Source organism: Macrobrachium nipponense, chromosome 11, assembly GCF_015104395.2.
Source record: "Macrobrachium nipponense isolate FS-2020 chromosome 11, ASM1510439v2, whole genome shotgun sequence".
NCBI lineage: Eukaryota > Metazoa > Arthropoda > Malacostraca > Decapoda > Palaemonidae > Macrobrachium > Macrobrachium nipponense.
The window spans coordinates 9,460,272-9,477,559 of NC_061087.1; the positions used below are offsets into that span (position 1 = coordinate 9,460,272).

At 45.1% G+C, this 17,288-nt stretch overlaps 1 protein-coding gene across 2 annotated transcripts in view; it reads right to left on the minus strand.

The window, feature by feature from the left end:
* LOC135219951 (WD repeat-containing protein 3-like) overlaps positions 1–17,288 on the minus strand; it is a 271,400-nt gene that overhangs the window by 8,383 nt on the left and 245,729 nt on the right. For both annotated transcript variants that reach the window (XM_064257236.1, XM_064257322.1), the window contains exon 18: positions 13,984–14,132. In XM_064257236.1, coding sequence (XP_064113306.1) covers positions 13,984–14,132 — 149 coding nt within the window. The remainder of the gene's footprint in view (positions 1–13,983; positions 14,133–17,288) is intronic.

The following is a 17,288-nucleotide window of genomic DNA, read 5'->3' on the forward strand; positions in this document are numbered from 1 at the left end:
AAATCCTTTCGCTCTGACAAGATTCCGGACAGTCTGAACCCTGTCAGAGCTAGAGCGGACAAGTTTTGGTGGAACCTCTTGAAGTGAGGTTGTTTGAGAAGCCACTTCTCTGGAGGAAGAAGTCTGGGGAAGTCTACTAACCAAATGGAGAAGGTCCGGGAACCACTCTTTCCTGGGCCAAAAGGGAGCGATTAACGTTAGCGTTACATTGCTGTGCGACATGAACTTGTTCAGCACCTCTCTTATTAGACCGAACGGAGGGAATGCATAAGCTTCCAGACCCGACCAATCCAACAGCATTGCGTCCACGACCAAGCTAGAGGATCTGGGACTGGTGAACAAAAGAGAGGAAGACGGTTGTTTCCTTGATGTCGCGAACAGGTCTATTGACGGTCGTCCCCAAAGGCGCCAAAGTTCTGACAATCTTGTTGTCCAAAGTCCACTCCAGAGTAACACTTGCTGTTGACAGACTTAACCTCGTCCGCCAGGACGTTCATCTTTCCCGGAACAAAATCTCGGGACTAGCTGAACCTTCGCTTCATTTGACCACAGGAGGAGATCCTTGGCTACTTCGTACAGAGAGAAAGACTGAGTCCCCCCTGTTTCCGCACGTACGAGAGAGCCGTGGAGTTGTCGGAATGCACTGCCACTACTCGACCTTCTACTAAGCTCCGAAACTGTCTGAGCCCCAAGAAAATTGCTAACAGTTCCTTTACATTTATGTGGAACTTCTTCTCCTTCTCCGACCAAGCTCCTGAAGTCCGTTGATTTCCCAGTAGGCTCCCCAACCTGTGTTCGATGCGTCGGAAAAGAACTGTAGGTTCGGGAGGATGGTCGTAAAATCTAACCCTTCTTCCAACCTTGCTCGAGAGAGCCACCACCTTAGGTCCTCTTTTATTTGATCTGTGACAGGAAAGGTAATCGAGTCTGGTTGTGTCTTCCTGCACCAAGAGGCTCTCAGGAAAAACTGCAGAGGTCTCATGTGCAGTCCCTTCCCAACGTCACAAATTTCTCCACTGACGTCAATTTGCCCAGAGCCTCATCCACTGATTGGCAGAACTTACCTTTTTGTCTAAGAACTCCTGAACTGTCTCCAGACAGCCTTGAACCCTCTTCGGGGACAGAAAGCCGAAAAACTTGAGCATTCAGAATCATCCCCAAATAAAGGATGCTCTGAGATGGAACCAACTGGGACTTCTGTTTGTTGACCAGAATTCCTAACTTTCTGGCAAGATCCAGAGTTGTTCCAAGGTCCTTCATGCACCGACTCTCTGATTCCGACCGGAGAAGCCAATCGTCCAGATAGAGGGAGATTCTTACTCCTAATATGTGCAGCCAGCTTCCTATCGGGGATAGAACCCTGGTGAAAACTTGAGGAGCGGTCGCTAGTCCGAAGCAAAGCGCCCGAAACTGAAACACCTTGCCTTTCGAACATGAACCTCAGGTACTTCCGAGATTCGCGATGTATCGGAATGTGAAAATAAGCGTCTTGCATGTCCAGAGAGACCATCCAATCCCCCTGTCTGATGGACTCCAGAACCGACCGAGTGGTCTCCATATGAAATTTTGTTTTCTGGACATGCAAGTTCAGGGCGCTCACATCCAAAACCGGCCTCCAGCCCCCTGATGACTTGGGAACTACAAAAAGGCGATTGTAAAAGCCTGGAGGAAAATCCCCTTCTATCTGTTCTATCGCTTCTTTGAGAACACGCGCTTCCACTTCTGCGGCTAGCGCCAGAAATTTGTCTGAGCCCGGAGAGTATGCCTGGAATGGAATTGGCACAGGTGAGAGCGAGGGAGGTGAAACGACGATGAGAATACGATAGCCGAACTTGAGTACTTGCACTACCCAGGCTTCTGCTCCTCTGTTTTCCCTTCCCCTCCCGAAAACAGCCAGCCTGGCTCCCACTGGTGCATGAAGAACCGAGCTTTCATTTGGAAGGTTTGTTAACCTTGGCCGAGGCCTTAGACTGAGGTCGCAAAAATTCGACTTCGGCCGAAAGAAGCGCTTGGGTTTTCTCCCTCGAAAAGGCGCTTGGGTCAGAGGAGAAACCGAAGGAACAGTCTCCACAGGAGCTTTAGGTCTCTTAGTAGACTGTGCCAGTAAATCCGAAGTAGATTTCTTATCTAGCGCAGACGAAATTGACAACACTACATCGTCTGGAAAGAGGTTATCTTTCACAAAAAGGAGCAAACAAAAGAGAGCAGACTTCTGTTGGGACGTAACCCTTTTAGAAGCAAAGGAGCACCAAAGTTGCCTTTTCTTAAGGGTACCAAAGGCGATGAGCGAAGCTAACTCATCACATCCATCCCTAATGGATTTGTCCGCACAGGACAGAACACCAATCCAATCCTCCGCTAACTCCTGAGAAAGAGAAGGACAGTCTTCGATCTTGGCCGCTAAAGCGCCAATAGTCCAATCAAGGAAGCTAAAGACTTCCAAAAGTTTAAATTGATTCTTTACAACGTGGTCCAACTCAGGCGCTGTAAAGAAAACTTTCGCTGCGGCGAAAGCAGATCTTCTAGAGGAGTCGATTAAGCTGGAGAAGTCTCCTGGGAGGAGGCAGAAACTCCAGAGAAGGAGCTTCCCCAGTTACATAAAACCTATACCTCTTACGAAGCAACTTAGAGGGAGGGTAAGCAAAAAGAGCCTTCCCTAAGTCTCTTTTTCATAGACATCCATTTCTCCGTCTCTTTCAACGAATGTCTAACCGCTTTAGATAGAACAAGTTTTGGGAGGAGAGGGTCTGAAGTTTTCCTCCTCATCAAAAAAGTCGAAGTTGGGGAGCGCGGGGCCGCTTTCTCAAAAATAATCTGGATAAGATACCAGAAGAAATCTAAGGAGACGTGAATAACACGAGAGGTGATGTGAATCCTCCTACTCTACTTCTTCTTCATTCTCCGATACCGCCGAAGAAGTAGACGGAACTACAACCGGATCTGAAGGTTTCGAACCACCCTTGGACTCATTCATCCAGTTGGTTAACATCTCTAACTGCTTGCGCAAAGGCGCCAGAGACGAATCAAAAACAGTTAACGTAGGCTTGGAAGAGCCTAAATGTTCAGCAGGAGGCGGAAAAAAAAAAAAAAACTACTTGCGCCTCGCTCGGAGCCGCCGAAATTCGAGGCGAAACAGGCGCATCAGGCGTAACAGACGAAAAAGCGCCTAAAGAAACACCCTTAGAACTGCTAGCTACAGCGCTAAAACCACAATCTCTACTAGTAGATGGAGCCGAAAAAGGCACAGATTGAGGCGACGAACAGCGCTAATGGCCGCGGCGCAACCCTACTCTCAGGCTCCTTATACCGCTTGACTGGAGGAGGCGAAGAATCGGCGCCTCGACCTCTTTAAGGGACGCGAAACGGGCGAATCTCGCCAAGAGCGCCGCGCGACCGGAGACGAATCGCTTGAATCATTCGAAAGGCGTCTGACCGCAACACCTTTCCAACGCTTAACCGAGCCCTGTTGAGGCGCAACAGGCTCAACAAGAGAGGCGCCTGTCTGTGGGCAAATCCCGATCGACTCCCTTGGACTTCCGGTATGTCTTCTCCCCGGTGCGGGGGAGCTGGACAGTGACCTTTGTCTAGGAGACGTGTCAGGACAGACAGACGCACCCTCAACTACACTCTTACCTGAAGCCGCTTTCTCCAAAAACGTCTTAACTGAATTACCAAGTTGCAAAACCGTATTCGCTAGTACCGAAAATTTCTGATCTAACCTCGATTCCAGACTGGCAATGGTGTCGGAAGGAAACTACACGGGAAGCCGGAGAAGCGGGATTAGTAGGAGGAATAGGAGGTGTAGTTAAAGGAGACATAACAATTTGAGGAGAAACAGAAGGAACAGAAAGCATCGCATAAGACGAAGCGGAGCTAAGTCTACTTTCCCTAAGCGCTGCTTTTCTAATTCTGTCTTTAGCTAATTTCTCCGAGTATGAACTAAAAAACTTCCATTGAGAATCAGTCCAATCACTACACTCGTTCCATGTTCGATCTGCTGAACAAACCTGTCCCCTACACTTAACACATTTAGTGTGAGAAATCATATTCTAACTTGGATAATCTAGTTTTACATCCTGAGATGCAAAACCTAACTCCCGACGGACTAGAAATCCGACATGGCAACGCCTAAATAAAAGCAAAATAACAACAACGCCAAAAGAGTACTTCACCAATTCCGAAGATCAATTCCACAAGAAAAAAAGCGAAGCAAAGTCATCCAACCGCACCGACCACCGATGTTCACCGGACGCCGGCAGGAAAAGAATTGGATTCACCTGGGCAGTTGTACCTGGTTCTCCCGCGAGTGGAGGGAGATGACGTCATCACCACCAGTGTTGGCGACGCCGACGCGCTAAATTTGAATTAGTATCCTGCCGCTCGTGGAAATCACGGCTCTATAATTGTTCGGTAAGACACTACAATAAAAAACTTTTTCCTTACGTCCGCGCGGTAACTCTTCCGAAAAAAATCATACATGCGATTGTGGTAATGTTTGCACCAATTTAAAATTAGCCGTTACATAAGTTTTATATAGGAAATGTGCGCAATTTCATGCACATACAACTAAAAACAACCCATGGTTGTAGCTTTTATCAGTTTTGAAATATTTTTCATATAAAAAATGATAAGTGACAAATTTTCAACCTTCGGTCAATTTTGACTCTACCGAAATGGTCGAAAAAACGCAATTGTAAGCTAAAACTCTTATATTTTAGTAATCAATTCAATCATTACCTTCATTTTGTAACAAAGTGGAAGTCTCTAGCACAATATTTCGATTTATGGTGAATTTATGAAAAAAATAACATTTTCCTTACGTCCGCGCGGTAACTCTTCCGAAAAAATCATACTTGCGATTGTGGTAATGTTTGCACCATTTTAAATTAGCTGTTACATAAAGTTTTATATATGAAAATGTGCGCAATTTCATGTAGAATACAACTAAAAATAATTGAAGGTTGTAGCTTTTCTCATTTTTGAAATATTTGCATATAAATCATGATAAATAGAAAAAAACCACATTCGGTCAACTTTGACTCTACCGAAATGGTCAAAAAACGCAATTGTAAGCTAAAACTCTTATATTTTAGTAATATTCAATCATTTACCTTCATTTTGCAACAAATTGGAAGTCTCTAGCACAATATTTCAATTTATGGTGAATTTATGAAAAAAACTTTCCTTCCCTCCGCGCGCGGATTCTCTGCCATAAATCTCCGAATTGCGTACATCGAATTCTCGGAAAATTTGCTCCGTTTTATATTAGGCATTTCATAGAGTTTTATATATGAAAATGTGCGCAATTTCATGTAAAATAAAATGAAAAATATTTGAAGGTTGTAGCTTTTCTCATTTTCGAAATATTTGCATATAAATCACGATAAATAGAAAAAAAACCACGTTCGGTCAACTTTGACTCTACCGAAATGGTCGAAAAACGCAATTGTAAGCTAAAACTCTTACAGTATCGTAATATTCAATCATTTGTCTTCATTTTGAAATAAATTGGAAGTCTCTAGAACAATATTTAGATTTACGGTGAATTTTTGAAAAAAACATTTTTTTACGTCGGCGCGTTATGAATTCGTACATCATTTTGTGATAATATTTTTCCGGTGTTGCTTTTATTGTTTTACAATGTATTATATATCAAAATTATTGCAATTTAGTGTACAATACAACGAAAAAAAAAGAAACTCGTTAGCTTTTACCGTTTTTTGCACAGCGTGATTTTAATATAATTATGTATGAATTTTTTTTTTTTCGCTACCATATATCGCATTATTTACATATGATAATGATATTATTTTTCATTTCTGATGATTGCATACTAAACTTCAGGCAATGAAAAAAAAGGAGCCAAAAATGACAATTTGTCGAAAATTGCATTTTTCCTAACTATACAAACCTGAGGTCCTTTAACAATAGGAAGGTAACTAGCGGCAGCTGGGACGGTCGTAAGCTTCGAACAAAGGGTGAACCGGTAACGGTTTAGTTAACTGCTTGTCCGATCGTGCGCGCGCCCGCGCGCCCGAGAGGTGAAGAATCACTTTTGCTTTAGGCCCATGCAAAAAGTTGCAGAGTGAGGGGTGGCATGAGGTGGGACTATATGTAAAGGACCTCAGGTTTGTATAGTTAGGAAAAATGCAATTTTCGACAAATTGTCATTTGTTCCGATACGTAATACAAACCCTCGGTCCTTTAACAATAGGAAGACTCACTTCTTGGTGGGAGGAATCTGAGTCTTTTTGGTGAACAGACTGGTGTTCGTCCAACCCTGGAGTGCCTCCCTGGTCGTAGAGCCAAGGGAGGGATCCAAACCTCTGTCCGATTGATCGGGGTGTGCACCGCAGGATCAATGGTCAGACCTCTGGGCCAAGTACTAAGAGAGCAGGCAAGCTATCTCTTCGTACCAGCAAGCCAAGAACTTGTTCCTGTTTGCAAGAGACAATCATAAAATGATGGGTTTGTCTCAATTTGGCATCCACTTCCTCCCCCTTGTTGGAGGAAGTGTTGGATATTTACTCCTATCCCTACTGAAAGGGATAGGATGGTGCTCTATTGAGTAGCTCACCTGCATCTCGTCCTTACCCAGCAGGGTGACGACCGTGTCCCTCTACCCAAAGGTAGAGGGTGGAAGAAAAAGGATGGGAAGAGGAGCCAGTCACACTCTCATTCCTCATCCATTCTTACGGTCACACAGGACTCGATGCTGTTCAGCCTGCGAGGGTCTGGGTTAACTACACAACGTGTTGAGCAAACCACCACGGTTCCCAAGGAAAAAGATCCAAGGAACTGTGGGCATATCCTGAAGGTATAAGGAGGTGCATGCGGTCCGGTTGGACCAGGCGCCTGCCTTCATTACCTGCGCCACGGAGAAGTTCTTGCGGAACGCGAGAGAATGATGAAGAGGCGTCCACACTCATCCTGGGTGTCAAGTTTCTTCAGACAGCTCCGTCGCACCTTCACAGGACAAAGCAGCATAGCCTTCGTATCGGAGGCGGTGACGTCCATTAGGGAGGGTATTGTGAAGGACTCGAACCAATCGTCAGTTACCGAAGGGTTCTGAGTCTTCGCTACGAAGATCGGTACGAAATCGAGCGTCACAAATCCCCATCCCTTTTGTGCTTGACTTCTCAAGAGAAGTCATGCAGTTACCTAAGACGAAAAGAAGGGAATAGTCGTATGACCTATCCCTCTTCTCGACTTTGGTTATGTACAGTACTCATACTGACAAGCTATTAAGACGAAGTAATGATTGCTCTGGAAACAACCGAACTAAGTCCACAGCATAGTTCGTAACTGACTCGGGCGCTCTGACAGCTGCCGACTGACTGGTTCGGAATCAGTAGAAGCAAGTTGTCCAAGCATCCGGGTAAGTCACGTGACCTTCGCCCTTTAAAGAGTTATGCTGAGAGACCAAACAAATAAAATATTTGTTAGTCACCGATGCCGGACGGCGCGGCGATGATTCTCTTAATGCATAAGCTCAAAAGGCGAAAGTCAATTGCCTTCAAAGACCGAGGTCCCTGATGGCAAGAAAATCTCATAGACGTTGAATCTCAGCTTAAGGAGAAACAACACTATGTGACGTGAAGACGAAGGTAGGCAATGAATGCAACCTACATCTTCCAGCTGAATCGAGAGAAGGAATCTCAAGATTCTAAACCTGTGCTTACAAATGACTGAAAACGCTAACCGCCATTTCATTGCTGTCCGTTGTGCAATGAAAGCGGGGCGTTCTTCAGTAATGAAACACAGGGGAGAGCCGCTTGAAGAACTGCTTCTCATGGGCTGAACGTTTGGAAGTAGAGCTGGCAGGTGTGGGAGTAGGCGATGTCTTTCAATACATCTGCTAATCCGGGGTGAACAATGAACAATTGTACACCTCCGAATACAAGATACATATTTTGAGGACAAACTCAGTTCCGCAAAAATCATTCGCATTATCGGGATACGATGCAGCAAGAGACTATTACAGAATTCTGTTACCGTGCGGTAAACAGAAAAGATGAGAGTCGAATAGATATCTCTGTTTAAAATTCTCGCAATACCGAAGACGATGAATACTAGCGTTTCTCAGCAGTAGATGGTCATTCATGTATGCGAGAATCCCCGTTAATCAGAGGACTTAAGTCCATGATTGTTGGGCAGAGATACGGTTGTTATTCAATCAAAGCAGGTGAGAAAGACATAAACAACCGTCTATCTCAAAGCGGCAGCTGATACTGAAATGCCTCGGCAATTCAATACGCAGTAGCTGTCGCTGACCGTCATCCTGAGTTGCCAAGTAATCCTTTCCACGAAGGAATGCGTTCGGCTAGAACCACCAAGCATAAAAAGATATGCTCGAGCAATTATATTTAAGCGAAACGAATTTCGGTAAATATAAAAGCTTAAATGGTGTTGTTGTGACAACACCATAAGTATATAAAATTGAAACTGGAAACTCCTGGGAGGTTGCAGGGCAACCCGGGTTGCAGTTCAATTAGAATACTTTTCGTCTAAGTCGCAATCCGTAGAATAACCAGGATATGCGCCTACCCCTACGAGGACCATTCAACTGCTTAGCAGAATCATGTCGCGAGGTTTAATATACGTAGTATATTTGTAGGATTCTGAACAACGATCCTCCATCCTAAATTCTTTCCTTCAAGAAAACAAAATAAGGATTGGAGATCGACCACCTTCGTTCTCTATTAAAGAGAGTGAAGGAGAAGTCTTCCTCGAAGGAAAGCTTCAATGGTGAACAGAATACTAAGACGATAGTTCCAGCCAAACTGGATATTCCCGTCCGTTCTTCTCTATTCCAGGTTGGTCGCCTACTGTGAGATAGTCTTCTTTCAGCAGCAGTCTTCTTCCTAATGCTAGAAATTCCAGGAATTCGAGCATAGGCGAGGTTCCCGATTATCGTGTAACATATCGGGGTGATTTCTCGTCCTCGCTCACTTTGGACCGTGGTCTCGCCTAAGTGTTTGGAGATCGTAAGAAACTCTAACACTCTGAATGCGCTAGAAATTCCGTTAGAATTCTAAGCAGTCTGCGAAACCCCCACCGAATTCGTCAAACGATATCGGCTGGTGGTCCTCTCGATTCCCGTAGAAATCGAGAATGGGGCAGGATCCCTCCTCAACGACCGGGGCTTACGTCAGGTAGGACCCGAAGGTCCCCCCTGGTAGCGCAGTCCCCAACGTGGGATCCTACAGAGAAATCTCTGTAGGATCCTTCCCCTTTCCCTCGTAGCCGTAAGGAGAGAGGGAATGGGGGAGGAATTGGATACTCGCTCGCCTTCCCAGTGGAACTAGCAGTTGGAGAAGAGTAGGAGCAGCCATCGCCTTGCGGCGATGGCCTCTCAGAGTCTGGGAAAACGTATCGTCAGAAGAAAACGTTTTCCCCGAGGAGGGTTACGAACTCTCACTGTAGGTAAGGGTCTCCGCCACTGTGAACGTCGTCTGGGTGGGGCTGATCGACACCTGACAGGAGAGAGCCGATACCGTCCTCCGACTCATTCCAGTCCTCGTCGAGGTCGAAACCTCTCAGGAGGACGAAGGAGTATTTAAATACGGTGTCCGAAGACACGTAGAAACGCCGCTGTCGCAGTAGAGGAGGTGGAAGTAGCTTGATCGACCGGCCAGAACTGAGAGAGCCTTCTTGTCCGGAGACGAGAGACTCTGGTTCAAGACAGAATCGGCAAGCTCCGATCGCGGCATACCCACCGTCGGTTTGGGTTCCCTCTCGGGCCCCAAAACGACTCGAGCAGAGACATGGGCTCTGCTGGTGGGAGCGGCGATCCTTCCCCCCGGTCGTTGTGCTGACGAATCAGTGCAATAACCTGGGTAAAGTTACTCTGAATCTCGGAAGTTAACAGCGTCTTGAGGAGTAGGACCGTCCAGTCCCTCCAACAAGAGCAGCTCCCAGGACCCTCCTCCTTCAGAAGAAGACCAGCAACAGATCCCTGACGGTTGCCTCCAATCACTTGCGCGTACGTCCTGGTTGGTCCTAAGACCGCAACCTGGCACGTGCGGCGTCGTGACGGGATCGTGAGCGGCGCATCTCTCACGATCACTCCTATATACCTCGCTCTTCCTGGCGTATGCCGAGGAAGTTGAAGGTATCGGAGAGACAGAACTGACGCTACCCCCTCTCCCCGGCCACGGTCGCTCCAATCAACTTGCGCGTACGTCCTGGTTGGTCCTAAGACCATACGTGGCACGTGCGGCGTCGTGACGGGATCGTGAGCGGCGCACCTCTCACGATCACTCCTAGCTACCTCGCTCTTCCCGGTGTAGCCCGAGGAAGTTGAAGGTAGTGGAGAGACAGACCTGACGCTCCCCCCCCCCCGCTCGCTGGCAGGACCAGCGTACGTGGGGGGCTGCAGCCGATCACCAACCCGCGGTGGGGATGCGATCTGCAGGCTGGTGGCCGTGCCGCTCACCTGTGGCGAGCGGCTCGACTGAGCACGTCGACCCCGGTCCCGTGCGTTTCAGACGAGCTGCTGCTGGTCACCGTATCCGCCCGGTCCCTGTGGGAGCGGCGGTCAGGGACCTGCAGAGCCGGCTTTCGCAGTGGAGGGGGGGACCCGGGAGCGTCCTCGCGGCACGTCAAACCGCTGGTACCAGCCGAGGCTGGTACCGTCGGTCGAGGGGACCTGGGGGACCTCTTCCCAGCCTCAACCCGTGGCCGGTCAGAGTACCGTCACGTCCACCCGAGGTACCGGCTTGGTCCGCTGTGGGAGAGCGGCCGCTGGCCTGGCAGAGTCCACCTGAGCGGCTCTCGACAGTCTTCTGCTCCGTGCCCTCGGTCATGACGCTGAGCGAACTCAGGCGTCTTAACTTTGGCTGCACGGTCACCCGAAGGAGATTGTACACTCGGAACTTCTCGCGGACGAGAAAACCGAGCCGGTACCTGGCTTAGCAGCAGAGCTGCCAAGACCAGGCGAGGGTGTACCCGCGGTAAGCCAGCAACACCTTGGTCCCCGTCTTCTTCTTCTTCTCAGAAGGGGAGACGGGCCCCGTTCCCGAAGGACAGGAGGACCAGCAGAAGAACCCCCCCGTCACACCGGAATGTGACGAGCCCTTCGAAGTTCCGAAGGAGTCTTCTTATGGGGGAATAACAAAACCCGGTTACCAGCTGGTCGCTGCGAGAGCGGCCGCTGGCCTGGCGAGAGTCACCTGAGCGGTTCTCGCCAGCCTTCTGCTCCGTGCCGTGGTCTTGGCGCCGAGCGAACTCTGGCGCCGAAACTTTGGCTGCACGGTCTCCCGAGGGAGAGCGTACACTCGGGATCTCCCGCGAACGAGAGACCGAGCCGGAACCTGGCGTAGCGGCATCGCCGCTAGCACCAGGCGAGGAGTACCAGAGCTAAACCGATACTCCTCTGGTCCCCGTCTATCTCTTCCTTACGGAAGGGGAGACGCCCCGCTCCCGAAGGAGCAGGAGGACCAGCAGAAGGACCCCCCCTCCCACCGAGGTGGGACGGGCCCTTAGAAGTTCCCGAAGGAGACTTCTTAGGGGGGGAGGCAGCCTTCTTCTTCTTCGGCTTATGGGCCTTAGAAGTCGAAGGGGAAGCGGGGGGGGCAGCAACAGCAACAGACGAAGACGAAGATGGACACCTTCCTCTTCTTCGTCAGCTCACGCAGGACAGTCGTCAGGTCCTCCATCCAGGCCGGAGTCGGGCCTATTGCCGAAGCCAACCACGGCCCGACTGCACCTGTCCGGAATGACCTGGGACTGGGGGAAAGACACACCATGGGCAGGACCAGCATGGACAGCGGCAGCGGTAAACACAGAAGGGACAGCCAAGCCAGTAGCGGGAACCACATCAGCGACAGGTACGGCAGGCCCAGCCATCGCCTCGTAGAATCATCGGCAGCCAGCGTGGTACTGGCGGCCGGTCCAGGGGCGAGCTGCTGGAACAGCGGAAGTCTGGGGCAGGCAACACGAAGAAAACACAGGCGGCGGCGGCATACCCCCCCCTCCTCGGTACGGCAAAAGGCGACCGGCCCTAGAAGCGGCAGACGGCGGTCACCGACACAGCATGGGGAGGTGTAGACCAGCGGGGGGAAGCAGCATAAGCGGCCGTGAAGGTTGTAGTGGAGACCACTCCAAGGTCACCGCCCCAGACCTCGCTAGAGACTTCTGCAGCAGATCGTGGATGCTAGGCACGCCCTGCAGCCGCAGTGGTCCATACCTGTCCAAGGTCGTCTCCCACGGCCTTGTAGCACCTGCGGTAGCACAGACGATTAGTTAAGGGGGGTTCCCTCACGCACGGGGGGGGAGACATGCCCACCCCGAACGGAAGGAAGACCCCAAAAACAAAAATACGAGGAAGCTGAGCGGGGGGGCAGGAAAGAAGACGAAGAATCGGATACCAAGGGAGTCGCGGGAGAGCTTTCCGACGACTTCCTGGCAGGGACCTTCGCTTATTACCCTAACCCCCGCACAGCAGTGAAAAGTAATATGAAAATGAAACAGAATACTGCACTTGCGATTCACTTCATAGAACTTAAAGAGGGAAAAATCAATTCCCGGTAAGAGCGGAAACTTGATCCATAATAATATGATGCTATCATAAATATATATATGAAAATGAACAATACTGCACTTGCTATTTTCACTTTCACAGCAATAAATCGTAAGGATTAATTCCCGGGTAAGAGCGGAAATTGATCCAAAATTAAATTTGATGCAATTAATAAATGAAAATGAAAAGAAAACTGCATTGCGAATCCACTTTCATTGCATTCTATTCATACAAAAATAAGAGGCTCTTGCCGAGCGCAATCAAGCTCTCGGCAACGAACGCACAGGGGCAAACATATAATGAAAAAGATGTACTTACATCTTCAAATTACACACTTTCGCCCAAAAAATACATGACTCGGCGCGAGTGCGCCCGCCCTCGGCACCGAGACATAATTCAAGGGTTCAATACATGAAAAGAGCGGAAATCGCCGTCTCTACGGCGATAGCTCCATGTTGATTCATAATTAGGTAATGAAAATGAAAACAGTGTACTTACAGTTTCATTTTCAAGTCAAACCAAACCATTAGTAGAAAACACAATATAAACAAAGCATACGACGATGAAGCGGGCAGAGAGCGATGACGAACACGTCCTTCACACCCGCGGCCGAAAGCAAAAGTGATTCTTCACTCTCGGTGCGCGCGGGCGCGCGCACGATCGGACAAGGACAAGCATTAACTACCGTTCTCCCTGCCCCTTGTTTCGAAAGCTTACGACCATCCCAGCTGCCGCTAGTTACCTTCCTATTGTTAAAGGACCGAGGGTTTGTATTACGTATCGGAACAAATGAACTCTTAATCTTCAAAACTAAGCGCGCTGTGATTTTTTGAAAAAATTATTTTTTCCGCTTCCGCGCTCACTCAAAACCGGCTCCGGCATTCGGGGGAGTTTTTGATTTTTACCGCTTCGGCGTTTAAGGGTTAAGAGGCACTGACTTACTGAACTCTTAATGAAGTGCATGGCAAAAGTGAAATGCCCCAAAAAATGCTAGCCAACAATTTAAATTACTAAAAGTATAGTGGGATATGACTATTGACACTGTCAATGAAGGCTGGCAATAAATCACTGGCAGCTGCATAGTATCACCTGTGTAAGTTTTTATTTGTTTAAAAAATGTCTTACTACTCTATGATCATGCAGAAAACAGCTCATAGAAGCATTTCTGAATGTTATACAAGGCAAAACCCTGTAATGACAGATGAAAATACTACAAATGATGTAGACAAGTTTCTTTTGATGGAATTTGGCTGATTATGTGCCACTAATTACATATAAGGGTAGGTTTAGTGATAAAAGTATTTATAAGAAATGTGACAGATTTTGAAGTATTGAGGAATACTGGTTTATGTACAAAATCTGATGTAAAGCACCAGTGTGTCATATCTATTGCTGTGGAAACTGAAGAAGTTAATAAATAATGGCAAAAAATCACATTGATATATTCAAGTGTACCTTACCTTGACTTTACTTTCCTTAGTACTTCCAATACAAACTTCAGGGGATCTGAAGTATGATATACATGTATCATTAACTGATGTGGTGTGACAGATGGCCCTCCTTCCAACTGCTCACGGTAGATAATCAATGCTTCTATGATCATATCCACCTATCAAAAGAAAATAATGAAAGACAATTTCAAAACTTTTATGGAAACAGTGAGTTAGCTAGTCCAACAATTTCTTATTGTATGCAATAAGAAAAGAAACTTTCTCCTCATTGTGCTTTGTTCAGAGCACTTGGATTTTGTTAAATTTAGATGTATAGCAAATTAACAGGCCAGTAACTGAATTGATTAATAAGCAAGGTGCTAGCTCTTACAGATATTTCAAGCATAGAGTATTGGTAGTGGACCTGTGTTAGCCATCCTTAGATACCTGTTTACTGTTACCTTTGTACCATTTACAGTGGGGCATCGCTTATTCACGGATCAGTATTCACGGATCCAGTTAATCACGGGTTTTTTCTTGGACCGTTTCTCATGTTACATCACTGGTATGAATCGCTGCATCACGGGTTTGTTGTGTTGCGTATGCGATGTTTTTCGGTAGGCTAACCCTCGGCCGTGGTCCGATAACTACCAACATTCATTTAAAGACTCATATAATGATATTAACTGACAATAAAGGTAATAAAACCATTCTCACCTAATATATTATTGTCCTATCTTCGAAATAAATAGCCTATTCAAGGTTTATGTACGACGTTCATTGGTAGGCTAAGCGTAGTTGCAGTGCGATAACCACCAACGTACACAAACATTCACATTATGATATTAACTGACAATAAAGGTAATAAAACCATTCTTACCATATATATTATAGTCATATCTTCATAATAAATAACCTATTCGAAGAATAATTCCACATCAAAATTCCACCTCAACCTTATCGTCGCAAAGTGGCCAGCCACAAAATGTAAGCATATACCTTTACGTACGAAAATGGTTTATGTATACGGTTGCGTTCAAAGCGACATTTTTTGTTTTGATAAACTTTTAGAAAATTTAATAGTTAGTGGTAGGTGTAATTACAGTAGTAATAACATTAAGGCTAAAATTAATTCGAACTTCATTATTATTTGGCAGTATTCGTATATAACTTCTCTGAACAATGAAGTCATACAAACGCTATTTGTCATAGATATCGTAAGTATTGCTGTTTGTTATTGGCGACGAAGCGTAAACGAAATACATAAAAGCATTTTTTACCTTATATATTATCGTCATATCTTCATAATAAAAAGGCTATTCGTGGAGTAATTCCATATCAGTGAAATCAATTTATCTATGCGAGGCCAGCCAGCTGACAAATGTACGTACGTATATGAAAATCAAATTATGGTAGCGTTCACAGCAAGAGTTATCTTTCGAAATTTTTATAGTACTATTCATGCTACGTAGTATAATGTTTGGAATATACGTAACATTAATTTTCAATACAAAATATCATCGTTATTTTGGTAGTGAATAATAGTTTAGAATATCATACATACACTGCATTGTTATGGGGTTGTGCCAGTGATAAAACAACCCAAAACAAACGTCTCTTTACTTTAAGTCAACGCTTTAGGAAAAACATGACATAGAATCGACTTTGCGACTTCGTTCACTTTGATATTTTAACGATACATAACTATCATTTGTACTACTAAAACCATCTTCACATAAGTAATTTTTCGTAAGATATGTGTTGTTACAAAAGCTAGCTTATACATAAAAGGCTTTTCTTTTATAATTTAAGTCATCTTAGATATACATATTGTACCCAAAACTCATTGTGGGGGAAATTTACTACTGTTTCTCGGATATTGAAATACTTAGCATCATTCAAACATTTAATAATATAATGCATAAATACTAGGCTATACATACTATTTACATCGTATACAAATACTACATACAGTTTATATACACATACTTTTATATACAAAGTTAACAGTTTATATACACATACTTTTATATACAAAATTAATCATATGAGTAGTGATCAGACGACCAGCTGTGCACTGGACTACGTGTACGTACTACTTGGAAGATAAAACAAACAAAAATTTTTTTTTTTTGTTGTTGTTAGTCGCCGGGATAGATTAAACATTTTTCCAGAGATTAAAGAGTCTGAATTTGTTTGAAGGTATGTCAACCGCGTTAGTAAATAGGTATCATCTTCTAAGGAATTTTTTTTTCTCTTCTTTTGCGGAAGAATCTTCAAGCCATTTTGCATTCAAAGTAATGAGAAGGAATCATTTCTATTCTTCATCCATGAAATCAGTAAAATACTTACACTAATAATAAAAACTAAAAACTAGTACTGTGGATGCAAAACACATACATCATCGTTAGCTTCGTGTGTGTAAACGTTCATTCTAAGAAATTACAGAGTAGTATAACTAACACCTGATTGGTTGGTTGGTAGCCATGGAGATCTGTTATCCAATGACTGCCCTCTGCTTCTGATCTATTTATAGACATACGCCATGGATGGCACTAGGTTTGAACGTTACCATGTTCGTGATTTTCTGACTGCTGACGGCAAAAATTACTCAATAACTTTCTTTATATAATTATTCCTTTGTGAAAACAATAATATAATATCGCGGTTGACATACCTTCAAAACAAAATTCAGCTTTTTAATCTCTGGGAAAAATGTTAATCTATCCCGGCGACTAACAACAACAAAATTTTTTGTTCGTTTTATCTTCCAAGTAGTACGTACGTAGTCCAGTGCACAGCTGTCGTCTGATCACTACTCATAGATTAACTTTGTATATAAAAGTATGTGATATAACTGTTAACTTTGTATATAAAAGTATGTGTATATAACTGTATGTAGTATTTGTATACGATGTAAATATGTATAGTAGCCTAGTATTTATGCATTATATTATTAAAGTGTTTGAATGATGCTAAAGTATTTCAATATCGAGGAAACAGTAGTAAATTTCCCACAATAAGTTTGGGTGCATATGTATATCTAAGATGACTTAAATTATAAAAGCCTTTTATGTATAAGCTAGCTTTTGCAACAACACATATCTTACGAAAAATTACTTATGTGAAGATGGTTTTAGTAGTACAAATGATAGTTATTGTATCGTTAAAAATATCAAAGTGAACGAAGTCGCAAAGGTCGATTCTATGTCATGTTTTTAACTTTAACGTATAGTGGTATGAAAAACACCAGTGTGTGTAGCGATGCGTCATCAATATAGTGGCATGAAAATACCACATGGTATTGTAGCGATACGTAATCACAAAGTACAAAT